General features: G+C 34.7%; 2 protein-coding genes across 2 annotated transcripts in view; one reads left to right on the top strand and one right to left on the bottom strand.

The window, feature by feature from the left end:
• The window catches only part of LOC123526371 (ATP-dependent RNA helicase DDX19A-like), a 29,446-nt gene extending 17,260 nt beyond the window's left edge, over positions 1 to 12,186 (bottom strand). Inside the window, exons 1-4 of the mRNA XM_045305498.2 lie at positions 12,059 to 12,186; positions 4,444 to 4,517; positions 2,608 to 2,815; positions 2,064 to 2,202 (exon numbers count right to left, since the gene is read on the bottom strand). Coding sequence (XP_045161433.2) covers positions 2,064 to 2,202; positions 2,608 to 2,815; positions 4,444 to 4,500 — 404 coding nt within the window. The 5' untranslated portion in view covers positions 4,501 to 4,517; positions 12,059 to 12,186. The remainder of the gene's footprint in view (positions 1 to 2,063; positions 2,203 to 2,607; positions 2,816 to 4,443; positions 4,518 to 12,058) is intronic.
• Positions 12,187 to 12,308: 122 nt separating this feature from the next.
• The window catches only part of LOC123526370 (dnaJ homolog subfamily C member 16-like), a 36,035-nt gene continuing 30,589 nt past the window's right edge, over positions 12,309 to 17,754 (top strand). Inside the window, exon 1 of the mRNA XM_045305497.2 lies at positions 12,309 to 12,587. Within this exon, the coding sequence (XP_045161432.1) occupies positions 12,424 to 12,587 (164 nt within the window). The 5' untranslated portion in view covers positions 12,309 to 12,423. The remainder of the gene's footprint in view (positions 12,588 to 17,754) is intronic.

The following is a 17,754-nucleotide window of genomic DNA, read 5'->3' as shown; positions in this document are numbered from 1 at the left end:
AGTATGCTGACTCAGTCTAAACATATTTAAGAAAATAATGAAGAAAAAAAACAACATTGTATTGAAAGGGTCTGTCATAATGCCTTTGATTAATATGTGGCTGCTACATTTTTTTGTTATGAACATGAAATATACAGTATTACTATTTTCTTGTTTAATCCAATGTTTGATAATTGTTTTCTCATGTATTTGTCATAGTTTTGACCATATGATTAAAATAGTAGTACTAAAAAATGCACTGTTTTCATTATCTCCCTTTATGACCCTGACTTCATAATTTCATGTGTTATATTGAAAGTAACGTTTTTCTAACTATTCACTTATATGAAATCTCTATTTGGATAGCAGCATTATCTGTTTCTAACATAAAATTTAAAGCCTTATTGAACCTTATGGTCTATGATGGCCCTAAATCACTCACCTGACTCAAATATGTACATGAATTCTTGGTAGAGGACCTTTACACAATGCTATACACCAAACACTGGAGCTTTAAGGTTTAAGGTAAGAAGACAAGTGACCCCATGGGTGGGACAAACTTGACCCTAGGAGCATGATTTGAACAAACTTGGAAGAGGACCATTGTTCAACATTTCAGACCAAATATCTAAGCTCCATGACTCGAGGTTTGCCTTAAGACAAGAATTTTATATGTTTTTTCCTATACAAGTCTATGTAAAACAAGTGAACTCCTGGGCAAGCCAATTTTGACAAACAATTTCAGAGGAGATGTTCTTTGAAGAACAAGAGGGTAACGATGACCCTGAATCGCTCACCTGAGTATATTGAATCACATGTTTCAAATGGCAAACTGATGCTAAAATATTAGAAAGTAGATCAGTAGGTCACATTTATGGTCACTGAAAGAAAGTTTAAAGACTGGTGTGCAAAACGGTACATGTCACCCAAATTTCAAGGCTGGATCTTAAACTGGAGTGGTCACAAGCAAAAGTTTACGCACAGACACACGGAGGAAGTAGACCTACTGACCTAGTTTTTGACCGCAGTTGACCCAGTTTTGAACTTGACCTAGATATCATCGAGATGAATATTCTGACCAACTTTCATACAGATCCCAAGAAAAATATTGCCTCTAGAGAGGTCACAAGGTTTTTCTATTATATGAACAACTGACCTAGTTTTTGATGGCACGTGACCCAGTTTCGAAACTGAACTAGATATCATCAAAGTGAACATTCTGACCAATTTTCATGAAGATTCATTCAAAAGTATGAACTCTTAGAGAGGTCACAAGGCTTTTCTATTTTTAGACCTACTGACCTAGTTTTTGACCACATGTGACCCAGTTTTGAACCTGACCTAGATATCATCAAGGTGAATATTCTGACCAATTTTCATGAAGATCCATTGAAAACTATGGCCTCTAGGGAGGTCACAAGTTTTTTCTATTTTTAGACCTACTGACCTAGTTTTTGATGCAGTTGACCCAGTTTCGAACTTGACCTAGATATCATAAAGGTGAACATTCTGACCTATTTTCATGAAGATCCATTGAAAAATATGGCCTCTAGGGAGATCACAAAGTTTTTCTATTTTTAGACCTACTGACCTAGTTTTTAGCCACAGCTGACCCAGTTTCAAACCTGACCTAGGTATCATCAAGGTGAACATTCTGACCAATTTTCATGAGATCCATTGAAAAATATGGCCTCTAGGGAGGTCACAAGAATTTTCTATTTTTAAACCTACTGACCTAGTTTTGGACCGCACATGACCCAGTTTCGAACTTGATATCAAGATGAACATTCTGACCAACTTTCATAAAGATCCCATGAAAAATGTGACCTCTAGTGTACGCACGCACGGACGATGCTTGATCACAAAAGCTCACCTTGTCACTTTGTGACAGGTGAGCTAAAAATGGACAAGATGGTGAGTGATAGGTATCACAATAGCTCACACTGAGCACTTTGTGCTATTCATGCTGTTATGTTGATCTTCTACTAAAACATGATTTCAAACTGATCTAAAGTTCTAGTCTCAAACATCTTCATCAAAAGACTTGGCTGAATATGTAAAATGCACAAAAAAATCCAACTAACAAGTTCAAGGCTTCGAATGATTTCACTGAATATAAAGGAGAGTTGGGATCCTTCTGCAACACTTCCAAATCTGCTTTTGTTGATACAAGTTTCGAATGAAGAAGTTTTCTTAACAAAGACTCGTCTTCTTTAGAGGCTTCTGAAAAAAAAGAAAGACACTTAAATATTTTGATTTTTTGTTTCCCGGAGGGTGAATAGTGAATTTTATTTGAACACTACATGCTGGTTGTATCAGTGTGACTAAATCGGTTACCAGAATTTTATTCTTTTTGTTTGTGGTCCTGATTTTATGTAAGTTCTTCAATTATTTCAGCACAATATAAACTGTTAATCTGCTTGTACTAGCTAAACTCTACCTATCAAGTTACTGTTCACAAGTGTGTCACATCTCTCCCTATGTGAAACTACAGCTAGAAACTACATAAAGTATTTTAGAGAATGCAAGTATAGGTGCAATGTTCAAGAATTTGATTTTCGCTACCACTCTGAACCTTTAAATCAACCAATGAAAATGCTGCATTCAGAGACTGGTCTAGCAATATACCTGCTTCATCCTCTCCTGCAGCTCCAGTTTCCTTCTTTGGTGAAGCTGAATCTCCCGCACCCGCCCCAGCCCCGCCACTAGCTGATGATGCTCCCTGGGAATCAGAGGGCTGTGTCACGGTTGTGCTACCTCCTGCCTTTTCACTGCTACTGGCTGCCTTGTCCCCACTACTGGCTGATGTACCAGCTGCAATATTCAAACCTCCAACCTGTTGCAAAATATACAAGAATATTTTTTAACCTTTTTCTCGTTTCACTTCTAGAACAGTTACTGCAAAATAATCACTTTTCATTGGGGACTAATTTACCGTGAAGGTAGTGATTGAAGTCAGTGCATGAAATTAAATCTCAACAAACAAGTAAAAGTCCAGTTCATTTTATGTCAAAAAGCTGAGACCTATGCATTCATATCCCCATAAACCTAGAATTTTCATGTCCACAAAATCATATGATTCTACAGTATTCTGTCAAATAAGGTTTGCACTTTCAAAATCATTTTTAATATTTAATGCCTATGTGATGTCTAGGTTTTTGATAATCTGCAAATGAACTGTTTCCAAATTGCTAAGTAGTCATCGCAGTGGCTAGCTACAAAGCTAGCAATCAGGGCCTGGTTGTTCGAAACTTTAACCGGCTGTTAAACTAACCTCCGGTTAAATTTTGATTCAAAATACTAGACTTGGTGGGACACACTAGTATGATGTTTTGATTTTATTGTAAAGATTTTCCAGTCTTCAAAATTCTTACTTCACACATTTGTTTTTCAAAGTCTTCTGAAATGCGGAAAAATAACCCTAAAAGTTAATCAACTGTTAGCTTAATCGCCTGTTAAAGTTTAGAACAACTGGTCCCTGGTTTTGATTCTATTATTATTATTATTATAATACCAGACTTATATAGCGCTCTTTTCATGACAAACACGTTTAAAGGCGCTTTACATTATAGCAAACCTAGCCACACAGGGTGTGAAATTCATCCTCTACTAGTACAGACACAGAGCGATCAGAGGGACAGTGAGATAAAGCCCCAATAACGGACAGAGAGAAATCCTTTTTAGACACAGGCTTGTCCAGCTAACTTAGCCAAGCTCTTTGCGAATAGACAGTCTGGTTCTTTAACGTGCCTGTGTATAGCACCGACACACACGAAGCCATCTTTCCTGGGAAGAACCAGTACAGGCCTTTAGTTAGGTTGAAGACACTCAAGAACATATCAAAAATTTCCAGTGCCTGGACCGGGATTCGAACCCCAGAACCTCTGGATTGACAGACAAGCATGTTACCACCGGCACACCTTTTATAGGCTGTGGCTGACATCCCGGTGTTTAGTAATTGCTGATTTACTTAAACTGGTACTGTTTCTTGCAGTATAAGCCCTACCTGGATGCCAAGGTGGTAAATAGGACATGAGTGTGCCATTGGTACAAATGGAAAACACTGATTAAATCTATTCCAGGTAGAATCATAAAGGGAAGAATGTGTGTTGGACTTTGATAACATATAATGAAATCATTTTCTTGGAAGAACAATTTTCATGGACTTTGTAGCAGACAATCCATGAAATTTAATACCAATGAACAAGCAAAATTCCCAATCGCTTTATCTTCGAAAGGTAAAATCCATGATTTCATATCCCAACAAGTACAAGTTATGGTCAAACACAACAGTTTGTGCCCAGAAAATGAAATGTTTTAACAGTAATGTTCCTAAGAATAAGGGGAAAACTACCAACATACGTACATGTATACAAACATTTACACTTGATTTATTTTGTAAGTCTATTCTAAATTGGAATGCTTTTTCTGAGTTACAACATGTACATGTTAACTAGCAATTACCTTTTGAGATAAGTTTTTTTCCTGTTCATCTACAATGGCTCCCCAGTCATCAGCCATGTTGAAATGATTTTATCCTGAAAGTATAATAGGTTAAACAGATGTTAAAGACTGATAATACCCACCAGACATAAATAAGATGTGTGCCCATAGGACACAGGTGCCCCATGCTCCTGTCACCGTACATGGTTTCATGACTCTAGGTGAAGTATTTTTTTAATATATTTGAAACACAAACTTTTAAGAACTTTATGTGTATTTTTCACTAAATTCACTAAGTGAAGGACCATACTTGAAGTAACTCTGCGTGAAATCCCAAAGAGAACACCAGGTGCACAACTTCACATGCTATAAAACAATTCTCTAATGTTTTATGACACTAAGGTAAAGTACATTTTGAGATACATGAGGCACAAACTTTTATTTTCTGACCAAGTCAAGGGCCATAACTTTGTCTTGTAATGTTACAATAAAGAAACTCAGGATCACAAATTCAGATGCTGGATAATATTCCTACATGGTTTCATGACTCCAGATGAAATATTTTTAAGATATATGCAACACAAATTTTTAAGCACTTCATGTGTATTTTTCACTAAGGACCATTCTGATTGAATGAAATCCCAAACAGAACACCAGGTCTGTGCAAGAAAACAACAACCCCACATCATTTTGTGACCTTGACATTGACCCAAGAGACTTGGGTAATAAGCGTGACACACTTTCTCAATATGGTTAACCTTTGTGTCAAATTATTTTCAAATCCCATGATAAATGGCCGAGTTATTGACCAGACAAGAAACACCTTTGACTTCTAAGTGTGACCTTGGAGCTTGGAGTCTTGTGCATGACATGTCATCTCAATATAGGGAACATTTATGCCAAGTAATTTTAAAATCCCTTCATCAATGGGCAGAGTTATGGACCGGACAAGAAACAGAACATGTTAACCTTTAACCTCTAAGTGTGACCTTGACCTTGGAGCTAGGGGTTTGGATCATGCGCATGACACGTTGCCTCATTGTGTGGAACATTTATAAATGCCAAGAAATTTAAAAATCCCTTCATCAATGGGCAGAGTTATGGACTGGACATGAAACAGACCCTGTTAACATTTGACTTCTAACTAAGTGTGACCTTGACCTTCGAGCTAGGGGTCTGGGTCTTACACATGACAAGTCGTCTCATTATGGTAAACATTTAGGCCAAGTTATTTCAAACTCCCTTCATGGATGGCAGAGTTATGGACCAGACACAAAACAGACCCTGTTACCTTTAATCTCAAAGTGTGACCTTGACCTTTGAGTAAGGGGTCTGGGTCTTGCGCATGACATGTTGTCTCATTATGGTGAACATTTACGCCAAGTTATTTAAAAATCCTTTTGTGGATGACAGTGTTACAGCCAGGGCAAGAATTAACACAGATGGACGCACACAAAGATGGACAGTGCAATTTGAATATGCCCATCTACGGAGGCATAAAATAAATAATATCACTATTGTCTTTAAATCATGAACACTATGGGAGAGATCGCCATGACGTCACGCATTTACATGTGTTTATCTGGTGGTGGGCAAAAACAATGTTAATTTTTTACATTGTTTGAGTATGGGATCAGAATTTTTAATTTCTAATAACTTTTTCGCTCATTTATGGATTTTCAAAATTTAAGAAGTTTTGAAATACTTACATTTTTCATATTTATGTATTCAAATATGCCTTTTAAATGAAAAACCGTTTTAACATGTTTAAATGACATATAGTTTTACTATCGGCGTAGTGATGTTCAAAACTTTTAGAAAAACATTGTAAGTTAAGCGTTCATAATTTAATCTGTTTTATTTTGAAATAATAATAAAAATTAATTAATAAATTGCTTGTTTTATAACCTTTCCATTGAACAAAAAAGTATTGACATAATTTGTGTTTTAAGATTTAGTTTAGGTCGTTAGAAACTTGAAACGAGTCCAAAGGTCAGCAGCTAGGTATCTGATCAATGATTACAACTACACAAGTAGTGTAACTGAAATGTTGAAATCCCTTGAATGGAAAACTCTCCAGTATCGTAGGTTAAACTGTTTATTACTTCTGTTTTACAAAATAAGGACCCAGACCGTCGCAACTGACAAAGGTTACCTGACCCCCATTAGAAATCTTAACTACTTGATCCCTTATTCCAGCACCCAATGCTTTGCTAACTCTTATTTCCCTAGAACCATCCGTCTCTGGAACTCCCTCCCCACATTAGTCAAAGCTAGCCCCAGCCTCAGTATCTTTACAGAGAGGCTGGCGGTGGTCACTATTTAATTCTTCCATTCTGTCCTATTTTAACTGTAGCATACTGTCATTTTATCTTTTACTTTTAATAATGTAACATATTAAAATTCTTTAATAACTGTTTCTCTGACAGCACCGACCAGTCATTCACAACTTTATCATGACATCACAGAACATTAGGGGTTCTTATTGACCAATCTCAGCGATTTTTTTCCTTCTTTATAAAGTACCCCTAAAAGGACCTTTTCCCAATTGAAATCTTTTTCCCAATTATCAACCAAAAATTCCCAAAATGACCAAATTAAGTTAGCATTTTGATGATTGCAGAAGGAAAACTTAGTTACACTGACATTCACCATGATTTAACCATTTAAACAGTTTGTTTGATGCTATTTACATGGAATTAAAGGAAGAAGCATTCTAAATGATGTTGTTAATTAATTATAAAAATTCCCAATCTGAGTAAAAAACCCGCTATTTTTCCCAATTTATCCGGTACCGGACCTTTTCCCAAAAGGGGAAAAAAAAATCACTGAATCTGAGAGCTGCATTTTCGAGTACCTGCCAGTTTCCACTTGAGTATAACAAAGTATATTTACAATGAACATATAGTGACTTTAGAAACCAATATCGCACTATTTTAGAAAACAAATTAAGACTTCTCACTGCACATGCCCCAGATCATGGCCAGATGATGCTACAAACAACAAGACTTTGAAGTTTCATTGAAATATTATATTGATTTAATATGTTTATTTTAGTTGAAAGTTTGAGATTTTACACAGGGAGTCTGTGATAAAGTCCGAGTAAAATGTAATCATTACCCCAAGTGAAATAAGAATCATTCCGCAATGTTTTGGACATGTTAAAATTATGAATAATCGGAAATTGATTGGTGGATGTACCGATGTAGATGTAGAAAACATCACTGTTTACAAAAAAACATAGATGTTTGGCATCTGCCCACCCGATCACTGTCTTATCAGTTTTAAAAATAGAAAATATACTGGTACTGATGATAAACTCGGACAGATGATAAAGTCGACCACCTTGGAATTATTTGATTGCAATCAGTAATTTATAAAATTGAATACACTATCTAATAGGGGTTGAAAATCCCCGAGACGGTAACGTCCGTATATAATTATTCGTTTTTGTTGTCTGCATATACTGAGGCAATTTTTTCGATGTTTTCCGGTTCCGGTTTATGTACAAAACGCAGACTGGTTGTCTGCAAGAACATCCGAGCACCCCGAATCAGTCACAGAAATTCAAAAACCGTGCCAACATGATTCTTTTTACTTCTTTTATGTAATGAAAACTATACATGTAATTGAAAAACACTTTTAAAACAGGAAGTGTAAAGGCTGTCAAGTTTCTGCGTGGAGTGCAAACAAACAATAAAATCCTAAAGCCAGTGCCAGAATGCGGTGCATGACGTCACCGTCACGGCTTTCCGTAAATATGGCAAAGTATGATATTCGCTATAAGAGGTATGATGACACTAAATGTAAACTGATTAGCGCGAAGTTTTATTTCTTTTGAGTGTTGAACATGTCTTCGTAAGTAGATATATATATATAAAAGATAAATCCCCATGCTAGGCAGTGTCTTAATTCATATCCCCACGACTTACGTTTTCGACGGACATACGTTTTCGACGGTATCAGTATTTCCGGTTAATTTGCATATCCCGCGCATGTCAAGTGGTGATCACGTGGTATTTTGGTAGAATAAACAAAGTTCTACATGTGTCTACATTTTATGACTTAATCAAATAAAAATGTAAAGTAAAATGATAAATTAATATCAACATACCATTTTATACATCTTTTATTTAATCCCAAAACTGGTACTTCAGTGACACTCTCATTTAATCACTTAGAAGCATAAAAATAGTTTAGATGTTCGTCTGCAGACACGGCCATCTTTGTTGTTATTGGCCGTGTCATGCTTTTAAAAACCCTATACCATACAGTAAAAATATCACGATCTGATTTAGATGACTCCCTTGCAGGATAAACTAAGAACGTTAAAGCCATTCTTTAAGATGTACTTACATTGCAAATGCTATAATTGTTAACAATTCAGGCAGAAATTGATAAAAATCCCACCTACATTGTTAAATGGGTGTGACTTAATAAATGTTATGGTTGGGTGCAAAGATCTACATGAGTAACATGGAGCAGAGCCGATTTATGTAAGGTGCCCAAACTTTAACAATCAATGATATTTATAAATGCAAATTTGAATAGGACTTACCAATAACTCACTGAAAATATATTAAATACCGTTGAATATGTTTAAAACGTTAATAAAATGCATAACAATAAACGTTTCTCGTGATAGGTGATGATTTGTACTAAATTCAATGTACGGTATAGATTTTTAGCGTGATTGGCGGGAACCGTCGAATACGTAAGTCGTAAAGTGCGCGCAGGTGCTTTCAACCAAATTCCGTTTTTATCCGAATTGAACTTGCAAAAATCAGATTTCCGGATAATAACCACACACAAAGTGAAGGTCTTGTATTGTTTTGTCGCTTGACAAGTAGGCAATTTAATTATTCTCCTTTCCTATTTTTGGCAATCGTGTGATTCCTTGCGTCGTCGAAAACCGATGTCACGGGGATATTAGTTTCCATTTACACAACACCAACTTGTGTAAATAAAAACAAAATTGGTAAATATTCTGTATAAATACTGCCATTTCTTTCTGAATTTAGGCCTAGGACTGGTTCCACCCCTCTATACACTAAAGCCTACTGGTTTCCGAGTAGTTTCTGGACCCAAGTAGTTTTCCGGGCCTTTTACATTTCGTGCTGTATAGACTTTACGCCGTCGTAAAGCATCTGGGTAACAATATCATATCATCTAGACCTTTGTTGCCTTTACATAGCAGCGAAAACCCAACATTACCTAACATTTATTATTTGTAGGGATGGGAACGAATACTGAAATCAATATTCGAATATTCGGTTTGCCATATTAGAATATATTCGAATATTCGTTAGTTTTAATGGAAGCTTTTAATTCTTATTAAGTGATTGGCATATAAACAACGTATTCATTTGTTTAAAGCTTGGATCATCGTAAATAAGGCCAAAAAAATGTTTTTTTTCGGGTAACCCGAACCTACAAAGCAAAACCCGCCGATCCTAGCGTTTTATTTCACAATTCTGTCAGTATAATCATGAACATATTTAACTTATTCTGTGTGGTTAGCTTCAAAATGATACAAATAATCAAAACGATTTTAATTTAGACCGTTGCAATTTTATCTAAAATAGCAGGTCGTCCCATTTAAACACGTGACGCGCTGTTGTATTACCGCCGCCATTTTGAAAAATTTCAATCGGCGTGTAAAAATCGTCGTGTAAAAAGCAAGTAAGGCAGACTTAAACCTCCTTCAACATGAACTTATGCATCAATCATATGTTTTTCGTGATTTTATTATCAACTACTTCAAAATTTAATTCGATTGCGGATGAAAACCGATTCTGCGGATGGTCTGTAACGTCGTACAAAATATTGTGTAAAAATCGACAATATCTACAAGTTTGGTATTGTTTTCGAAAAAAAATTCTACAACTTGTTACATAAAACAGGCGCCAATAAAAATTTAAATTGTATTGAATCAGAATACCATTTTCTGCTTTGTTGTCCTCTTTATGTCGATATACGTAGAAAGTATTTTGGAAATATATCTTGGCCAACGATACAAAAATTTGTAAATATACTTTCTTCTACATATAAAAAATCTATGTATAACACTGCAAAATATTTAAAGGATGCGTGAAACCCTTGAGCGCATAGCTGCTTCTTAAGTTTCTTAAGTTTGTAGTACAAATGTATTGACAAATAAGAACTATGTCTATCACGATAGTCTCTACTCCATGTTATATTGAATATGTATATAAATATGCCTGTATTATGTATGTGTATGTATGTCTTGGCCATATTCAATTTGTGTTTGTTAATTGGCCAAAGGCATTGATTTGCTGATTTGCCAAATAAAACTGTAAACTGTAATAAAAATGAACAAAAGATAAAAAGATATCATATTTACGCCTAATACAAACTGTTAATCCGTAACGATGACCCCAGGTAATTATGCATTGCAATTTTCTTGTTAACTGGACATCTTTTGACATGCATCTGACACATTGACGCCTTTTGCAAAGTGTTAATCCGTAACGATGGCCCTTGCCAATTATGCATTTCTATTTTCTTGTTAATTGGACATCTTTTGAAATGCGATAAACTAACATGACATGGTTTTATTCTGTAGAATTAGCATGCTCATATTGCCCAAAATCAATGATACTTATTTTGGAAAAAAATACAATAATTTATGAATATTCGAATTTGATTTTCATATTCGAATATTCGACCGATTTTCGAATATTCGTTCCCATCCCTAATTATTTGTATATCCCGGTTGTTTTAACTTACTTCGATGTAATGTTTACACAAGAGATTGTCAACAGCAGGGGAATTCCAGTTACTGTGCGCATGCGCAGAAATTGAGGCCCCTTGAAGGTAGATGCTCCCATTTACTGACGATACAGTAAAAACATTCCGATAGTAATTAAATAAAACGGAAGTCAGAAAAAATCGAACTATTCAGTATACTACGGCATTAAATTATCGATTAAAAATAGGAACCAAAATAGACAGGGATTTACCTACGATACCGTCTATCAATCAAATCTTTAGCAGCAGTGTCCATGCCCGAGTGGTCAGGGCGTTAGACTACCAATTTTGAGACCGGTCTTGTTCTTCTTCTTTTTTTCAAAAGTTGTTAATTATATCAAATGTTCTTATCTTAGTTTCTTTTTTGTAATATTACAAGTCCGCTAAATAACGTCCCGTCATTTTAACGTGACGTTACAAACGTCATTCAAACGTAATAAGACGTAACTGTAATGGGCGTATTATAAATCCAGTATTTGTTAAATTCTTGAAATATACTTTTCAAATCATCATCAGGCCTTAGAATTATGTTTTAATTTTTAATATACATAACGAAATCGGAAATCTTTGCTTTTACTGAAAGGTTATAACATTTACAATGAAAGGTCTGGAAAACTACTCGGACTAACTAAGATATCAATGGAATTAATTTCCCCGTTTGAGGCCTCATCTACATTTGTGTTATGAACGCATGTGTATTACGAATTCTGCATTGTGTTAACGAAGAACCTAGCTTCTTTTCTGAGAAAATTTTATGTTTCTACTATGTTTTGTTTGAAAGTTACTGGCAAAAAATAGCGATTTCGGTCCGGAAACTACTGGGAAACCAGTATCTCAAAATTTTGTCAGGTAATCAAACACTTACCGGCGAATCTTTTTTTCTAACTTTCTATTTTCTTTTTCCGCACGCTACGGGAAGCTATCACATATAAATATAAATAGTCCAAAATTTTCGAATTAGTTTTTTTTGTCTTTTAAAAGAAATGTCTTGTTACTAATGACAAACATTAGGAGATAAAATATTTAGAATAAGTACATTTTTATATTACTTAATTTTAAATGGCATAAGACTAAGTATTTATGTACCTTAGTATTTCGAAACTAAAAATCTTACCATGATAGAATAGCTCTGCACTAAGGATTTCCCAAATTGATTTTTTTTATTTTATGTAGAAAATCTGTTATTTTTTGCAGAAAGACGTCGTCTGTGTATTCTAAAAGATCTCCAACATGCATGTTGATTTTTTAAATCTCTGCTGTTTGCTGCTTTTCATTAATAGCTATTTCACTGCCCTCAGTCTTGCAGATGAAAGTCTGTACAACATTTTAGGGATTAAAAAGACAGCAACCCAGAAAGATATAAAAAGGGCATACAAGAAATTAGCAAAAGAATGGTAAGAGAACGTTGGTCAGGTTATTGTCAGACATGGAAGTAGCCTGGTTTCTCATGTTACCAAATACTTAACATGCGCAAAACGAACAAAACTAAAGAAAACAATGCACCTCAGTTTTTTATTTCTTTGCTGCTTCCTACATCCTTCCTCATTATTATAATGAATTGAAAACTTTAATTATCTGGTTCTTGTTTATTAATTCCCAGCGAGTATGATGCCATGTTGAAATCTGACAAGTCAGAGTTGTTTCCCATGATACCGGTGTTATCATAAACAAGAAATATCTTTAAAAATGATGGTCGGCGAATTGTAATAAGGAAAAAAGTTTATGAATTTTTCATCTAACATTCATCTTTCATGTAACATTTTTCAAATTGCAAAACTAAACACCGCACTTTAACAATTTAAATGGTTCTCTTTTAATTTTTCGCAAAGGTTTGGTAGGGTTGCAATTTTGTTTCGTTTATCCTTAGATGAATAATTACAGCAGTAGTTTGATGAAGATTCATGAAGCGGTTCATGAGAAGAGGTCATTAAACGTGTTTATATTTTTAGCTAAATTGGTCCCTATCCCCATTTGTAACAAAATAGCAGGATACCTTACGATATTGTTACACATCGAGTTTGATAAAAATCCATTACATTTTAGTGGTTAATGCGAAGAAAGGCATATCTACTTTTAGCTATTCATAACTTTATCATGACATCACAGTACATTAGGGGTTCTAATTGACCAATCAGAGAGCTGCATTTTCAAGTACCTGCCAGTTTCCACTTGGGTATAGCGAAGTATATTTACAATGAACATATAGTGACTTTAGAAATAAATATCACACTATTTTAGAAATCAAATTAAGATTTTTCACTGCACATGCCCCAGGTGATGCTACAAACAACAAAACCTTGAAGTTTCTTTGAAATATAGTATCGATTAAATACCTTTATTTTAGTTAAAAGTTTGCGATTTTACACATGGAGTCTATGATAAAGTCCGAGTAAAATTTAATCAATACCCAAGTGAAATAAGTATCATTCAGCAATGTTTTGGACATGTTAAAATTATGAATAGTGGTCCCTAATAGGGCCCAAGTTCCTAAATAAATAAATTTGGAAGAGGACCTTATAATGATGCTCCAGACCAAGTATGACAAAGATCCACCAAGCTGTTCACGAGACACTGTATAAAGGCATTTCTAGTTTTAGCTCTAGCAGCCCCTAAAAGAGGTCAAATGTCCCAGCTGAACAAAGTTGGCAGCGGGCCTAATAAAGATGCTGCAAATCAAGTTTGATTAGAATACATGAGAAAAAATCAATTAAAGCATTTTTTTATTTATTATATTTATTTATTTCTAAAATAGGCCAACTGATCCCGCTTTAACAAATGCATATTTGCTATTCATGAATCTTTGGACAATGACGTCACACCTATAAAAAGTGAAGGTCAAGCAAAACATACAATAATAAATTATTTCAATATTTCTGTTTCATAAGCAAAGTTTGACCGTAGTCATATCACATAGATAAACTGTATGCAGCGTACCTTCATTTAAGTGTAATGAGATTCATCATAATAAAGCATATACATAATAAAACAGATTTCAACTGAGTTCAATATTTGCATACCATACTAAAGAAAAATATTCATATATAATAAATCAGTTGAATAATTTATAACAAATATATCGAAGCAAACATGTACTCATTTTAATATGCAATCTGAATAAGTCACAAAAGCAAGAAACCTTTTCATATACAGACGACAATTGTAACAAGGAAACTCTTTTAAAAAGCACTTCTCTACATAAAAGACTCTTATCACACCCTTATTCATGTGATACGCAGACCGTATTCAGCTCTTTCTTTAATTTGATATATGTTGGTATTTGAACAGGTTTTTATCATATTTATTAAACTTTCTTATCATTTTGAGATATATCAATATTCTTGCTAAATATACTGAGCCAAACTTAGCTTTAAAACTGCGAACAGCGTCGTTTAGGATAAACGCTTTGTCTACATTTCACTCAGTGTAGCACAATCAACAGAGTGAAAGAAATTGACACTCTCGTCCAATCAGGCAGAGTGTTGCATAAATCTTCCATTTTGATAAATTATCTATAATGCGTTATCAAGTAGTTTGATTTGCAAACTGAAGTCACGTGGGATAGGTAACGAATTCGTTCTTAGACGGCGTTTGCCGAAAAAGTGTCAGCTATGGAAAGCCTGATACACAATGATATTAATATTTCTTAATACTTCAGGTAAGTTTACAGTCTATGATTTCAGACAAATTTCAAAAGTTTTTTTTCAACACAAAAAGAACACTGAACAATTCTACATTTAGGCCATACCAAATTGATTTGTTGTTCGTCGGAACTACCGCATCAATGATTTCATTCCCGAGAAAAAGAAAATCACCCACCCGCACGTACATAACAATCGCCGAAAAAAAAAAATTCTGATTACGCGGTCCAAAATGATAACGGTAAACAGGTTTTATCGCTGTTTTAATGCGTCAAAGTGATATTGATTGGAATCCATGCGTTCGTAATACATGTGGCTGATGACACAAACTACCCAAAAAGTCAGGAATTATGGTATTGTTCATCATTTGTTTTAAATCTGGAGTGTCTGTGCTAGTGCCACACATGACCATCGATGTGCGGGTAGGTGATGAAGTAGGCACGTTCTACGATTGTTCAAATTAATTGAAAAGAACAAAGCCCGACTTGTAAGACGTGCACGGCCACGGGGATTCAAATTGAAAATATTTGGATTAAACATAGAAATATTGTTCAGATAAAGTTTTCAAACCATTTGTTATCACTGTGTTTAGTTAAATATTTTAGATCTAGAGCCAAAGCCAGTGCTTTCTTGAAAAAAAAGTTTGTTCACAGATCCTGACTGATCCATCACATTAATTGTCTCGGGCCCAAATCGTTTTGAACGTAACTTCTTTAGTACGGCAGTCAGATATTCTATCAAAATGCATATATTCATTTTTAAAAAATGTTTAGCTTTTCAAATAAGTTGTGTAGATGTAAAAATATTTGTCGTATTGTAACCCCAAGGACTTCGGACACTTTCTATATAAATTTGCCTACTCCAAGAGTGAAAAATAAACCACTAAGAAATAAGTATTTAATTATATATTCCATCAAAATACATATTTGAGATTATTTCTTAAAGTCAAATTTTTCAATATTTGTTTCATAAAATGGTAATTTTTGCTCTTAATAGAATTACGTACCCTGTTATATACATATAAAAGCTATTTTGCTTTAAAGAACATTGTTCCCCCCCGTGCATCAAAACCATATTTGGCCAGCATATGTAGATATTAATTATACACATGTTCTGTGACTGTTGTGTTGATGCAAGGGGTGGAGCAGTACTTTTAAACAAAAAATATAACTACAGGGTGTTCCCAAATGTAAAGTAACCAATACTTTTTATATTCATTTTTAATAATTTGATGGTCACATATTTTTACATTTGTTTGTACCTAAAATACTATACAAATGTTTGAATGGGCACATATAGGCATGTTATACATGTAGAGTAGTGAGATAAGCAAATACTGTTAATTCATTATTATTTGTTGGGTTAAATTTTTATTGGTTCTTTGTTGTAGTAGATTAGCAAATGTGTTCTGTAAAATACTAGCAACACACCAGGTAATCTTCTGCATGCCCTCCTCGCGACACGCATGCCACTAGCGATGAGGATGTAATTTTGTTTTCCATTTTGTTTTAATTATTTTTTTTTTTGTTTTTTTTTTATATATATATTTTTCATTTCTTTATTTCTTCATCTTTTTCTGTGCATTTATATTTATTTCTTATAGACACATACTACATGTGACACGCATTCATTACTTCATGTTCTTCCTTCAGTGAAAACTGAATTGAAGATTGTTCTTTGCGGCGGACTAGGCCTAAACACAACAAAAAAGGGGCAATATGTGTACAGCAGTTAATCTGATCCTGACTATAGTCTATTCAACAGAAATAAAGCTTGGCATTGATATGCCTGTGATGCATAGTTCAAGAACAGTAGCTTCTTGGCAGGTCATATCAGTGACGGTTTCACATTCAGTCTGATGCCACGAAAGTGATGTGTCAAGTCGCTTTCCATGCAGATGGCATATACAAATACGGCTAGACGCGGAAACGAACTAAACGGTCCAGCCGAGTTTCAGATGGAATTTTTATGCAGCGACCTGCTTCTACTTTAGCCCTACAAATGACACATTTCGAATATGTTTTGCCCACAACTTCAGCCCTGAATAGACAACATTATCTATAGATGGGTTGTTGTCAGACTTATCCTGATTTAACTTTTTCCGATCCAGCTTCCTTAGGCAAGCCTCAGAAAGAACTGTCATTTCGGATACATTTTTATTACATGTTTAATATGAGCCGTGCTATGAGAAAACCAACATAGTGGCTTTGCGACCAGCGTGGATCCAGACCAGCCTGAGCATCTGCGCAGTCTGGTCAGGATCCATGCTGTTCGCTTCCAAAGCCTATTGGAATAAGACAAACCGTTAGCGAACAGCATGGATCCTGACTAGACTACGCAGATGTGCAGGCTGGTCAGGATCCAAGCTGGTCGCAATTGCACTATGTTGGTTTTCTCATGGCGCGGCTCAAATATTATGTGTGCCACTGGTACTTATCCCAAGCAAGAACCCACCCTACGGCCTTGATAAGATTACTGCCTTTTCTAAGTATTAATGTTATACATCACACAAATATCTGCCATCACTTATAACAGAGCTATACAGACATATACATGTACTTAAATAACTACCTGAACCACTGTAATAAAACTGACTGGTCACTTATACATGTATACCTATTCACACATGTAATGCGTCAATAACTTTACATTACGAACAGTGTATAGATAAATCAAGTACAGGTTATTTGCAAAAATATAGTTCTCTTTTTTATTTATTGATACGATTTTAATCTTAAAATGTTATTTTTTTCTTAATAAATAAACAGATTGTGTCACTTTTTTCGACCGGAATTCAAATATTTAAAACTTCGGTAAAGTGATGACATTATATTTTTACGGAAATTAAACATTTTATTTTTTCAAGAAAATATACCCTGGCCCAGATAAAATAAGAAAAACATCTTGATAGGAACAGATACAA

Source organism: Mercenaria mercenaria, chromosome 14 (genome assembly GCF_021730395.1).
Source record: "Mercenaria mercenaria strain notata chromosome 14, MADL_Memer_1, whole genome shotgun sequence".
Lineage (NCBI taxonomy): Eukaryota > Metazoa > Mollusca > Bivalvia > Venerida > Veneridae > Mercenaria > Mercenaria mercenaria.
This window is presented reverse-complemented; position numbering and strand designations above follow the sequence as displayed.